The sequence below is a fragment of the Colletotrichum graminicola genome (assembly GCF_000149035.1).
Source record: "Colletotrichum graminicola M1.001 genomic scaffold supercont1.38, whole genome shotgun sequence".
Taxonomy (NCBI): domain Eukaryota; kingdom Fungi; phylum Ascomycota; class Sordariomycetes; order Glomerellales; family Glomerellaceae; genus Colletotrichum; species Colletotrichum graminicola.
In genome coordinates, this window is record NW_007361042.1 from 313,879 (window position 1) to 327,018 (window position 13,140).

The 13,140-nt window shown below is 56.7% G+C and overlaps 3 protein-coding genes across 3 annotated transcripts; 2 read left to right on the forward strand and 1 right to left on the reverse strand.

Annotated features, from left to right (window-relative positions):
* Window positions 1-2,014: 2,014 nt before the first annotated feature.
* Window positions 2,015-2,782, reverse strand: GLRG_08359 (uncharacterized protein; the record flags this gene model as incomplete). The annotated part of the gene is made up of 2 exons (XM_008099044.1): window positions 2,015-2,283; window positions 2,395-2,782. The coding sequence occupies 2 exons, from the start codon at window positions 2,780-2,782 to the stop codon at window positions 2,015-2,017; spliced, it is 657 nt and encodes a 218-aa protein (XP_008097235.1).
* Window positions 2,783-5,720: 2,938 nt separating this feature from the next.
* Window positions 5,721-6,625, forward strand: GLRG_08360 (uncharacterized protein; the record flags this gene model as incomplete). The annotated part of the gene is made up of 2 exons (XM_008099045.1): window positions 5,721-6,234; window positions 6,315-6,625. The coding sequence occupies 2 exons, from the start codon at window positions 5,721-5,723 to the stop codon at window positions 6,623-6,625; spliced, it is 825 nt and encodes a 274-aa protein (XP_008097236.1).
* Window positions 6,626-8,911: 2,286 nt separating this feature from the next.
* On the forward strand, window positions 8,912-12,903 carry GLRG_08361 (uncharacterized protein; the record flags this gene model as incomplete). Its single annotated transcript, XM_008099046.1, has 5 exons — window positions 8,912-10,010; window positions 10,069-10,583; window positions 10,641-10,878; window positions 10,943-12,107; window positions 12,162-12,903. 5 exons carry the CDS (start codon window positions 8,912-8,914, stop codon window positions 12,901-12,903), a joined length of 3,759 nt encoding a protein of 1,252 aa, XP_008097237.1.
* Window positions 12,904-13,140: the final 237 nt, after the last annotated feature.

A 13,140-nucleotide genomic window follows, 5' to 3' on the forward strand; every position in this document is an offset into this window, starting at 1 on the left:
CGAGAAGGGATATGGGATGGATGGCGAGTGTCGATCAGTGGAGAGCTCCAAGCCAGGGTTATCAAGGACGGTGGCACTGTGGACCGACAGTCGTTGTTGGTGTCGTCGTTCGGCTTCGTCGAGGGTTCGGAGATGTCGGAGAGCGGCTCGGATTGGATAGCGGCGAAAGCGAAGAGTGGAAGAGGGCTCAATGATGGCCGTCGTACGTCTGGTCAGGCCGAGAGGCGCGTTAGGCAGCCCAACCAAGACGGACTTAACGATAGGGTAGGAAAGTAAGTGTTGCGAGTGATGGGGAGGCTGGATGGAACAGAGGTTGCCGGCGAGCGATGAGGAGAGAGTGAGGTTCGGTGCAGTGCCTTATTCAAGCTGTGGTCGAGGAAACATGGCTTGCCGCATCGCACGCTGGGCTGCCGCGCACCGGCTAAGATGCGAGGAAATAATGGTCGGATCAACCGATGACCAGATCGAATTCTAAGTGGTCGGAAAGGGGGAAGAGGGTGCGTCGAGTCTGGTATTGGCAGAAAAAAAGCAAGGAGAAAGGGCGAAGCGTAGCCAGGCGAAGACGGAGAAGAAATGCAATGGAATGTCGGGAGAGAGGAAGATTGCCAATGAGAAAACGGAACAAAGGTAACTACCCGTCCACATATGAACGAGATGGAACGGCGAGAATAGATGGATTGGGAGGACAACGTCCCCAAGTTTCTGTTTCTGGCAGACGCCACGCTACCACTCTCGAAAGGAAGAGCGGGAAGAGAGAAAGAGAGCTTCTGGGGATTGCTGCGCTGACGGGTAGATTTGACACGACACTTTGACCATTCGCGCCCACTGTCGTTAGCTGGGTTTCGCTGTCCGTGCTCGGATGTGGCTCGGCCCAAACGGGGACCAACCGGCTGGCCCGTTTCTGGACGCTACGACAAACCTGCTGCTAGCACTGTGGGTTGTATCAGATGTCACTTCACAGGAATGAATGTCTTGATCACTGGCTATGCTTCCAGTTGCGGGCAGGCAAACAAACATTGGGCTTTGGTTACCTTACCTAGTTAGGTAAGCAGACAAGCACCGCACGCCCCACCTGGTATGCTACCTACTTGCCTACTACCCATCTTACCTTACCCTGCCATACATACTTGTCCTGTCGTGACGGAATACCTGTCTGTGTTGGACCTGCTTTGGTGGCAAGTGCCCGGCGACCGTGACCCAATGACCCGCAGGTACAAGGAACACGGCGATGACAATTGGGACGATAGCCTCAGTGCGTTATCCAAAGAGAAAGCGACGGGGTTCTAAACGAAAGTAGGCAAACCAAGCGACACTCCTACCGACACACATACCTACACACACGCTTAACTTTTCAACCAAGCTTGCAAGTGCCTTCGTCGAGCTCACTATTTACCTCTGCTTCCGTCGTATCCAAAGTCAACCATTGTCTTTGAACCCAAACCCCATCTTGCGGGGCCAATCGCCTATTACGATATGCTTTGAGAGGTGCGAATGGAGACACTTTGTACGAGTGTTCAGCGCAACTCTGTTGTCACGCAGGTCTCAAGTCGTCTTGAAACTGGTCGACAGCAATCAAAAATCTCAATCCTTGCCCTCGACGACTTCCCATCGGCATGGCCAAGATGCCCACCGCTGGCCCCCCAAGTCTTTCTACCGAACAGGCGGGGTTGCTCGTATTGGAGCGACGTACCCACGGCTCAAGCCAACCGAGAGGTTGTCTGATGATTGCACCGGGCCGAAGCTCACATGTGTGAGGGGGCGCTGGTGGCTCATCATCTCGCACACGCAGTTGTTTGCTGGAAAGACGAGCTAATCGGACAGCCTTGAAGAAACAGCAGCATGGTGCTGATCAGCGTCTGAGACGGACGGAAAACACTTCTCTATGTGTCCCGAACATCTATCTCCGCCGCACCCCTTCTACAGCAAGACACCATGCACAGCCGCCGATGACAACGAGGCAGCCAGCCCTGCCGCCACGGCCCCGGATACCAACGAAAAGTCTCCTAACGTCCGGCTAGACCCACTCGCCGGAGCCGACGTCGACGGCACCGCAGCCGTTCCCGCCTCCGTCCCGATGTCTGCTTCTGTCCCCAACTTGGTTCCCGTTGCCTTCGTCACGCCTCCTCCTGTCTCTACCGGAAACGACGCGCTTCCCGTTGCCCCAGTCGCAGGTTTCCCAGATACCGACCCGGTATATGGTGCCGGACTTGTGAAGGCCGCACAAGTCGCCGTAGCTCGCCACTCGGACCAATACGAAAGGAGCGCGGACGGATTGTACTCGCCCTGTGTGATGATGGGGTGAACGGCCTGCACTTTCTCCAGTCCTGCCGTCATGGCCACAACTACCGAGTGCGCCGACACGAAGCAAGTGTCAATCGGCATGGCAGGATCCACCGATGTCGACCCTGCCGCGTCGACGGTTGTTACGAAGCACTGACCGTACTGATTGGGGATGACGTCGTCGCTTCCGCTCCCGAGACGGCATCTCCGTGGCCGTGTTGGTCCCGATCCAGCTGGAGCCCTCGATGTGGGTGACGGTCGCTGGCCAGTAGCCCTCCTTCTTGCAGGCCGCATCCGCCGTCGGGCAGGCCACGTGGTAGGTTTCGTTTCTTCTGTTGTACGCGATGATGGAGGCCTCGAGGCTGCCCGTTGGGTGGGTGTCGAATATGAAGAAGGTGCGGGCGGAAGCGGTGATGAGAGGCGCCTCGGCACCGGTCGACGCCTGCGCGTTGACGAGGGGCACCAAAGCCGAGACGCCGCAGAAGAATGAAGCTGCCCTCATAATTGATTCAATGATTGCCTGCCGTCTGTTTCCAAGTGCAACTGCCAGGTGTAACTATTCCGAGATGCATCGGTTCGAGTGGACCAGTCGCTGCTTAGAAACAAGCGCCAAGCTAATAGGACCGAAATGTTGCATCTTTTGGTAGAGGTGCTTGGCGTTTTTCTGGGCACCCCTTCGCGGAGAGTCTTGCAGTTGGTTCCAACAATGGTCCGGAGATGCTCCGCTCAAAGAAGCTTACTGGAGTTGTGCTCACGAGTCCAGGCTTGCACCGGACGACGCGTTTCGGCGATCCTACCGTGCGTGCCCTTCATGCACGGCAATGCCGAGGCCGGCGGTGTGTATGCCCTGCACGACGAGCGACGTTATCGTCTTCAGAGACGGGATAAGCAGCACATTCGCATCGTGGGATATGCTTGACTGAAAGACTGTTTTGTTTCGTCTCAGAAGGGTATTTATGGTCGAGCGCCCACATCGTCCTCTCAACACAGGTGTGCTGGATTCTCGGCCAGGATGGTTAGGTGACTCCTAGTAGTAGGTAGGTCCAACCAGACTTTTCGTCCGGAAGACCAATCGGTGTTGTTGGACATAGCCGCAACCACGCCGCAATAAACCTGGCAAACGCAGGGAGTATTGTCCTTCCTCTGGTTAAGTCACGACTCGAGTGGAAAGAAGGCGAGGGCGAGCTCATCTTAATAAACGAAGAAGGACACGCCATGGCGGCAGCGCGCGGACCACACGTCTTCTTGGCGCCCTGCTCGATACGATGTCCTGGGAAATCGGATCGTTATCCAACAACGGGGCCAGTCCCCAATCAGACCATGGGGCCATTTGAACTGTCGGATTATTGCAGCTGTGGGCCAAGGGTCTCGGGAGTTGGACGCTTATTGGGCCAGCGCCTTGTACAGCTGAAAGAAGCTTAGTTCGCCAGCCGGGGGGGGAGATCCCACAGGTGTCTACTTGCCATATAAAGCTTAGATCAAGACAAGGGTAGTGTGGTCGGTGGGGAGAAAAGCACACTCACGGTGAGATGAAGATGAACTAGGTACTATTCATATCCACCGTCTCCATAACGAAAAACCATCGAGATGCCCCGGAATCGTCAAAAGTAGTGACAGTCCGACGAAGAATGGGCAGACGGATTGGTAGGTAGTAGGGCCTAATGAGGCTCCCGAACCCTTTGATGTGTGGCGTGTTTCTGACTAGGTACTACGGAGTACATAGTGCGTGTGTAACGATTGGTGAGGCAGCGCCTTTGGCTCGCGGGAAAGGCTCGCCGTTTCAGCCGTCGACGAACGGAGAGCGCCACGGCGGCGGCAGAGATACGCCTTGTTCTGCCTCCCGCACCTACCTAATTTTAAGATTGGTCTCGAGTTTTAGCTGATATTTGAATGCTCCATAGCCTGCCTTTAAGTCAACAACCGACCTTGTACATCAGAGCCCCATATCCCAAGAGAAGCTGCTGCTGGGTCCAAGGGAGAGATCCGTTAACATACCCCAAGAGAAGCCGTTCCTCGGACTGTGGGCATCCGCGCCAGCGTTGCAATAGCAATAAGCACGCAACTCCTCCAGCCCCACAAACCCATCATCAGCTCAGCTCGGGACCACGGGTGGTCCCTGTCCGGGTCCACGCCCTTGGTAAGCACTAATAGTAGCCACAGTGAAAAATGTAGCGATGCCAACAATCTCTCCTTACCCATCAGCATGCTGGACAGGAGTGGTGTTCAATACTACTGTTTGGTTCAATTACGGTGCGCGACTGGACCAATCCTTCCCTTTCCTTTCCCCATCGCAGAAAATAACAACAATAATCATAATCCCCCGTTCCCTTTGTATCCATGGATGTCGAGTGCCGGCGTCGAGAGGGGCCGAGGGCTAACACTACCGTCCGCAGCAAGATGCGTCCAAGCCTGCGTCGCCGATTCCCTCGTTTGCTCGCTCGTGTGCATATGGCAACACACACTTTCGTACCTGTATTTCTTGAGAGATTAAGCTGATACACAGAGCAGGGGATACGTTGGGGAGGACCAGGAAGGGGGGGGGGTGACTGCGCCTAGAACACTCTTTGGCGTCAAGCTTTTGTGGCTGGCCTTGGACGCTCCAACATAGTATCCTCTTGGGCTGAGCCGCTAACGAAGTGCTTTACACGTTGTTGGCTGTCCCGAAACCTCGCGAACCAAGGTAGTTTGCCTGGCGGGTGAAGGCATGACTGGCTGTCGTTAATCGTACCGCCAATGGCAGACGGCAGACTCAGCCCGTCAGCTCAGCCATCTTTGCTTATTCCCGACCCGTCCAACCAACCAGGGTACTGATCCAGCAAAAAAAGCCTACGATGCGATGCTCATGTCGCCCCTGTTCCTAGGCTCCCACTTAACCGCCCCTGTCGTGCCGTCCTCCCCCTTGTGTACGGATACATAGTATGTGTGTGTAGTAAGAGGGATCCCGTCCACGCCCTCTTGCTAGCGTAGCGGGCTAGCTAAGCTTTGCTCCCTCGCTCTTCATCTCGCTCGTCTGCGCCAGAGGTGCGAGAGTTGACCGTCAACGAAAATAAATGATGGGTAATAATACACCAGGGGTCCACCGGAGGTCAGATTTTACTATACGCTAGACCCATTACTTTCTCTCCTCCTCATAGTGGCTGCTCACTCGTTGATTTACTTCTTTCTCTCTCCCACTCTCTCTCCCGCGCGCGTGCTGTTGGTCAAGCTTGTGCTTTGTGTGACCTGCAACCCGTCTCCCTTCCGCCCCTTCCTTACCGACCTTCCTGCACTCTCCGCTCTGATAGCCTTATGAGTACTGTCAAGTATTTAAAAATGGCGACTAGGGTATGTTCCCCGCTCGGCACTTCTCTCTTGGCCCTCTTCTCCCGGCTTTCCTGTCTCCCAAGCGTACTTCGCCAACACCACCACCCGCATCTCCGTGATCCACCCTGCTAAACATCATGGCTTCGCAGTACGACGAAGGCCCGGAGTTGGCACCTCAGAACCAGTTCCCTGAGGTCTACAACCCTCTGCCGCAACACTCTCAAACCGGGACTCCGCATCCCGCCCCCGTCACGCCCTTGACGCATGAAGACTCTACGTACGGAAAGTACTCGGTCTCGGCCGTCGATCAGTCTGCCTACGGCGGCGCTCAGTACCAGCCCGACGGCTCGCAGAAGAAGAGAAAGACCATCTGCGGCTGCACCTTCCTTGTCTTTCTCCTGTCCGTCGTCATCGCCGTCTTGGCGGCGGCTGTCATCGGGTTGGCGGCGGGCACCGGCGTCGAGGCGAGCCGCGCAAACGAGGCGCTCGAACAGCTGGCCAGTCTGCAGGCGTCGGTTACCGCGGGAGGGTCCGCCACAGCAACGGTGACGGCGACGGGCGCGTCTGCGACGGCGACAGGCTTCGCATCAATCACCAACAACTGCTCCGACGCCGATGAGACGACCACTAACCAGACGTACACCACGGACTGTAAGCCCCCTTTCCTGCCCCTTGTGGCTGAGGACGCACACGAGTAGGAGGGAGCCCCGACTGACGTGATGAACCCCAAGTCTACGGAAAGAAGACGTTTGTGCAATACTGCAACTCAAACGCCCCCAACCCGCCCCTCATGAGCCTCTTCACGGCCAACTTTGACAACTGTATGGACGCCTGCGCCGCGTTCACGTCCTACGAGCCCGGCTTCAACGGCAACGCCACTTGCCAGGCCGTCAGTTTCATCCCGCTCTGGACGACGCGGGAGGGCGCCGTCAAGGGCAAGGCGCCCGGCAACTGCTACCTCAAGCCAGGGCCTCAGACGCGGGATAAGCTAGAGACGCCGAACATCGGCACCGAGTGCCACGCCGCCATCATGAACAACTGATGGCGGCGACGGCGACGGCGATGCAAGGGGACAGGGTACGGAATGGGTTGGACGGAAACGGCGCCGGGGTCTCCTTTCTAAATCAGTGTTTGTGCATCATCTATACCACTTGTGTCAGTTGAGATTTTCGTGTGCTATCGGGGTTTGCGTCAGGGTCGGCGTCAAAAGGAAGGAAAGCAAAGTGGCGGAAAAAAAGAAAAAGAAAAAAAAAAGACATGCCCCGAGGACCCTAGGAAGGTTCATGCTAAGAATACTGGCCAACACTGTTGGTGCTATGTCTTAAGGAACAGGATATGTATGCAAGATACCTAACGAGACCCATCTGTGTGAAACCGCTCCTCTGTCGATAGCATGCAAGCGCGACTTGGCATGCATTTACCAGCCCCTTTCCAGCTCGCAGTTGGCGACACGTCCTGGTCTCTTAGCAGTTACGAGAACTTCCCGAGGTCCAGTCGCAGTGCAGGACAAAGTCCCGGATACGCGACGAACGAGAGGGCCGGGACGAAACGTCGGAAGCCAGCACAAGTTCGGAAATACTGTATTCCATAGGTGATCCGGGTCGGCGTCAGGCAGGAGGAAGGCATGCCGTTTCCTCTTTCTTCGTCTTGTCCGCGCCTCCTACGCATCGGGGGTTCCGATTTGGGTAGGAAAGGCACAGGCTCGGAATAACCACTTACATAAGTGCTGACTTCTAGCCCGCCCGACTTTTGATCACGCAGGTCAGCCGCCCTTGGCTCCGTCCAGTCAAGCTTGCCGACGTCAAGAACCACGCGTCGACACTACATTCTGGACCCTATTCGGCATCGGCATCGGCATCGGCCCCCCTTCCAAGGAAAAAAAAGAGGTGCAGTGATCACCACCAGAGCCGACAGGATGCAGGTCCGAGCTCGCTCGGCCTCGACGGCTTAGTCCACCTCCAGGGTCCAGCGATGCGACACGGCTGGGGTGAACCGTCAGGTCAGAGGCTTCTGGAGCGACGGTGGAGTCTCGAGGGAAGGAGTGTACGAGCCAGCACGGGCCGATACTCGATTGGGCGGCGGTCATCATTGGAGATGTGGCTGTTCCCCCTGATGCCAAGCCCACAAATTTGTACGAGGTTCCGTGGCTTACAGGCCGACAGATGCACGTGTTGAGCAGTAAAGCTCACACACCCTAGGTTGGCCATAGTGTATGTACATAGGTAGTGTATTGGTGTGGACGGCCTCACCGCAAGACGGGCATGTCTAAATGGCTATTGGTAAAGCGGAAGAATTCCACAGCCAACGCCAAGCAAAAACCTTCCCCTCGCAGAAGGCCGATTAGCTAGGTAGTCGACTTCATCCTCTGCAGTATGGAACCAGCCCGAGACTTCTAGAAAAGCAGCACCCTGGATATCGGCCGGTTATGCCACATTACCTACCTACTTACTGCACTAGCACCAAAGTCTCCAGGCGCCTCCTCGTACCTTAGATATCGATTCTGTCCCGCGAAGCACATGGAGAACCATCAAAAAGTCGTTTCCGCATGTCTTGACGCATTCCCGCTCTATAGAACCTTGGGTTCTCGGAAGTCACCTTAATTTAAGCTCAGTTCAAGCGACGGATCAAACGGTGCCCAGCCGACTGACACACAACTATCGCAGCTACACCAGGCAGGACCGTGCTTACACTCCACAGCCCTTCCGCAAACGGAACCGAGCCTCCCATTCGCCGATGTAACTGTGGGGGGGTTGTCCCCGTCCAAAGGGTGCAGACTTGTCAAGACGTGCGCCCTTCGCTCGACAAGTTGATGCACAAGACCCATCCTAATCCCGGTCGGGTGAGCCAGCCATTGATGACTCCGACTTGCACGCCCCTCGACGTGCCAAAGGTCCATCTGGCTTGACCTGGCGTCCTACTGTATCGGATGGAGAGCCTTTGAATAAAAGATTTCGTCGCCTGGATTTCGCGTTTCCAGAATTGTACTCTTTTCCTTTCTTATACCGTTTTGTTGTGTGTCTATTGGCCTCCGTGGAACCAGTTGTTTGTCGAATCCCAAGGCTGGTCTAGACTCTGACCTCCCTGACTGTGTGTCTGTCTGTGGCCGTGAGCAGCTTACATCGGGCGGGGCTTTCCAAGCGACACCTTTGCGACGACGCCCTTCCGACTCTTTGATGGTTTGACTGACAAATCCATCGGCGTGTCACATCGAGTACCGCGCCCTATCCATCTACATCCTCCATACGAGAGGGCTTGCTCCATGCCGTCGACGCCCTTCGACAACTCTATCCAATCAAGCCACGCCCTGTCTTAAGGGCCAGTCTTAATCATGACCACCATACCAGAGGACATGGACCAATTCGTCAACTGGGAGGCGGCCGCTGCCGAAGTTGGAAACATCTTCGACATGTCCTCCCAGGACTTGCCGCCCACCGATCCTCCCAACCTGGATTTGGTTTTGGAGAATGCCAACGACGACGATTTTAGCTTTGTCGCTCTCGAGCACTTCTCTGGGGGCCACTTATCCGGGGAGCACGCCTCGGGTGTCCAGACCACCGGCAACCTGCTCGACCTGGTTGACAGCCAACTTGGCAGTGCCCAGGATGACTGGTGGTACACTCCCGATACACCCTGCGTCAACTGCGCCCTTGGGGGCTACCAGTGCAAGAAGATCAATGAAGCCAGCTCGAGCATCTACGAGCATTACTGCACCTCTTGCGTTGCGCTGAGGAGCGAGTGCAGCTTCGCTGAGCACTTGCCTGCCATCGCTCGCCTCGACCCGTTCGATGCGTTGCCTTCCCAGAACCCCTGGCCCACCATGGGAGACCACCCGCGTGCTGTCGATGAAGATGGCGGTTTTGCGGAGCTCTTGCTTTCTAGGAAGGCCTGGCCGGTCGTGAGAGACCAATCCTGCGCCATCCAAGAGTCCGCCGCTAAGACTGTAGGCTTGCCGGGGACGTCTACGCCGGACCTGCTGCGGAGCCTGACAGCTTCCGTGTCCGCGGATGAGGCGGCCACGGCAAGCAGGATGGCAACCCCCGCCAAAGTAGGAGCCCGGTTCTCGCGGGAGTCCGTCCGCATCTTGAAAAACTGGCTCTCGACCCATACCCGGCATCCGTACCCCAGCGACGAAGAGAAAGAGATGCTGCAGCGCCAGACGGGCCTCAACAAAACCCAGATCACCAACTGGCTTGCCAACGCCCGGCGCCGGGGCAAGACACAGCCCCCTCGCTCTACCTCACCACATCCGCGCAGTTACAACGGCGCCATCGACATTCCTCAGAGACGAGGAACGCCTGCCCCGGATGGTAGAGTGCGCAACATGAATCCCCTCGAGCGTTGGGTCGACTCCCCTCCGGAGAACGAACCTGCCGAAGTGACGGCCATTGCCCGCGCCGTTGCGTCCAGTTCTGGAGCATCTTCATCAGGTACAACGATAACGAGCCTTACTTCTGGCTATCCTTTGGCCGCGCTGACATATTCCAGGCCTCACGAGCCCCTACAGCTTCAACTTCACCGACGACGGGTCAGGAAGGTCCCTCTGCAACGCCTCCTCGGCCAGCAGTTTGGGCACCTCTCACTCCAGCGGCGGGTCCTTCGCCTCTGCGTATTCCCATGCGTCCCACGGCTCCTTCGGCTCCTTCGGTTCCTTCAACCGAGGCCGCAGGCGTCGCAGGAGGCGCGCCGGCGCCAAGCCGGTCGAGGAGAAGACCTCTCTCGCCCCTGTCTCCAAGACTTACCAGTGTACGTTCTGTACCGAAACGTTCAGGACCAAGCACGACTGGCAGCGGCACGAGAAGTCGCTGCATCTGTCTCTTGAGAGATGGATATGTAGCCCTGAAGGCCCGGCGGCTCTCAACCCCGAGACGAACCAGCTGTGCTGCGTCTTCTGTGGCGAGGCCAACCCCGACCAGGCTCATGCCGAGAGTCATAATCACTATCAGTGCAAGGAGAGAAGCTTGGAAGAGCGCACTTTCTACAGGAAAGACCATTTGAATCAGGTGAGAGAGCTGCCTAGCCAAGAGTCAGTCCCTAGACCGAAACGCTAACGACGTCAGCACCTGCGCCTCGTCCACGATACAAAGTTTGTCGAATGGTCCATGAAGTCTTGGAAAGTTGCCACGCCAGAGATTCGATCACGATGCGGTTTCTGTGGCTGTGTCTTGGACTCGTGGAAACAGAGGACTGAGCACCTCAGTGAGCATTTCAAGGGCGGTAATACGATGGCCGACTGGAAGGGAGACTGGGGTTTTGAAGCACCGGTGCTCGAAATGGTTGAGAACTCAATACCACCCTGTATGAACCGGCCCCTCAACTATCCCGTAGATAAGCTACCGAAGTCTAACTTGTGGTAATATAGATCTCATTGACAATGAGCGGAACTCGCCCTTCCCATACCAGGCCTCCAGTGCCCCTGCGGAGACGCCACGCTCGGCTTATGAGCTCATCAAAGTCGAGATGGCACATTTCATGCAGAACCATTACGAAAAGCATCACACCTTGCCTAGCGATGAGCAGATGCAACTCGAGAGCTGTCGTATCATTTTCGCCTCCGAAGTCCTGTCCATCCGGGAGATTTCGTATCCCTTTTCGTGGCTGCGTGACCTCCTCATGGGAGACGCTGACATCATGCGACGAGCAAAGATAGGAAAGATGCGTACGCAGGCCGAAAACAGGCTGTCCACTCTCAAGCTGAACGGCAAGGATACTCTGTTCGAGCGCTGTCCCCTCGAGGAACAGCTGCACGAGTTCGTCAGGGCGAAGAGGCTACTGGGACTAACGGCCATGGACGAAGAGCTGCAGACAGAGAGCTGTAACATCGTTGGCCGTATCGAGGAGGTATCGACGGCGCCCAGCGACTTCATTGCCAGCTGGCTTGTGCGGATCATCAACCGATCCACCAACTGGCTCGCCAACTTCAGACAGCGAGCCCATCTCCCCCGGACCGAAGACATCGTGGTCGAGAACGAGCGGTCGACAGACACGACCAAGATCGACTCGACCATCCACAACTATAGCAGACTTGAGCGCTACTTGGCCGACTACGTCGAGAGGCAGAGGAGCCTCGGCATCGAGCCTTGTAACGATAGCCTGCAGAGGGAGGCCAGGATCATCATCTACGAGTTCGACGACGGCTGGAATCAGACCGCCGCCGACAACTTGGACTGGCTCGCGGCTTTCCGGCAGCGTCATCCGCCCACCCTCGCGCAGGGCTCAAGCTCTACGACTGCATCTGCGTCTCAGGACCAGCTATCCCACGACGGGCTTCATTCGTCCATTACAGACACCTCTCCGTCCAACGTTTCATCTGCCAACTTTTCAGACGGCCTGACTTGCCCCCTCATGACGGGCGGGTCCAACCAGACTCCTGCGGCCCTCACCCAGACCGGACCGTTCTTCCTCAACGATACAAACTGCTACCGTCGCCTGATGAGGGAATTGGCGAGGTGGGTCGCAAAGTTACCGCTTGAATCGATCACGGACGAGATGCTCCAGAAGCAGGCGAGGATCATTCTTTACAACGAGTAAGTTTTGTTACGCCACGGCATCTCCCAACTCCCGCTGACCCCTCCTTGTAGCGAAGACCCGTGGAACCAGACCGCGGCCGACAACGCCGAGTGGCTACTCAGGTTCAAGCGCGACTGCGGCATCATCCGCGACCCCGGCCCGGGGCTGCCTCCCGGCGACGCCTGGTCGCTCGCGCAGGGCGGCACCGGCTTCGCGCCCCCCTACGCCTTCCCCAAGGGCGACATGGCCCCTTTCAGCGAGAGAACGACGGAAGTGCCGATCCGGAACACAAAGGTCTTTGAGATCCAGTCGGATATCACGAACCGCTACCTGGAGACATTCAAGACTAGGTACCCGAAGCCGGCCGCCATCTTCTGCTCCCGCGAGCTCGAGGACGGGCTCGTCAGGTTCGTCGAGACGGAGGTGGCGCTCTCTGGGCAGTTCCCCGACGACCAATCCCTCAGGGCACACGCCTCCTTCATCCTGAACACGCCCGAGACCGCGGCTGACGACCCCGCCCTGTTGAGCAAATTCAAGGGCTGGATGATGATGAGGGGTCAACAGTCCAGCCAGCCGCAGCCGCAGCAGCAGCCCGTTCCATTACAGCCGCAACCGAGAATGCCGCTCCCATCAACGTCAACGTCAACGTCGGCATCGACTTTGCCCACAGGGATGGATCTGACGCTCTCAGATGCGGAGATGAACAACATCCTGCGAGACATGAACTTCGATCTCGGCGCAGCGGACCTGGAGGGTCTCGACATGGCCATGGGGATGGATCTCAGCGCCGACGCCGGGCCATCTTCATTCTAGTCACACGTGAGGAATTTGACACCTACGGGTTCTGCATTGTTGGGGATAACGATGTTTCACGACGCTCCTTAACGTTTATAGGATTTAGGGGGGGGCATTGGATTGGATTGATTATACGTTTCCAAAAGCTCTTGTATGTGCTTTCAAGAAATCAGCAAACCGAGCTGCCAGATTTGCTAGACAAAAACAGATGGAAGGACGGGACGCAACAGAGGGAGTGTTTGTCGCCCTAGGCTT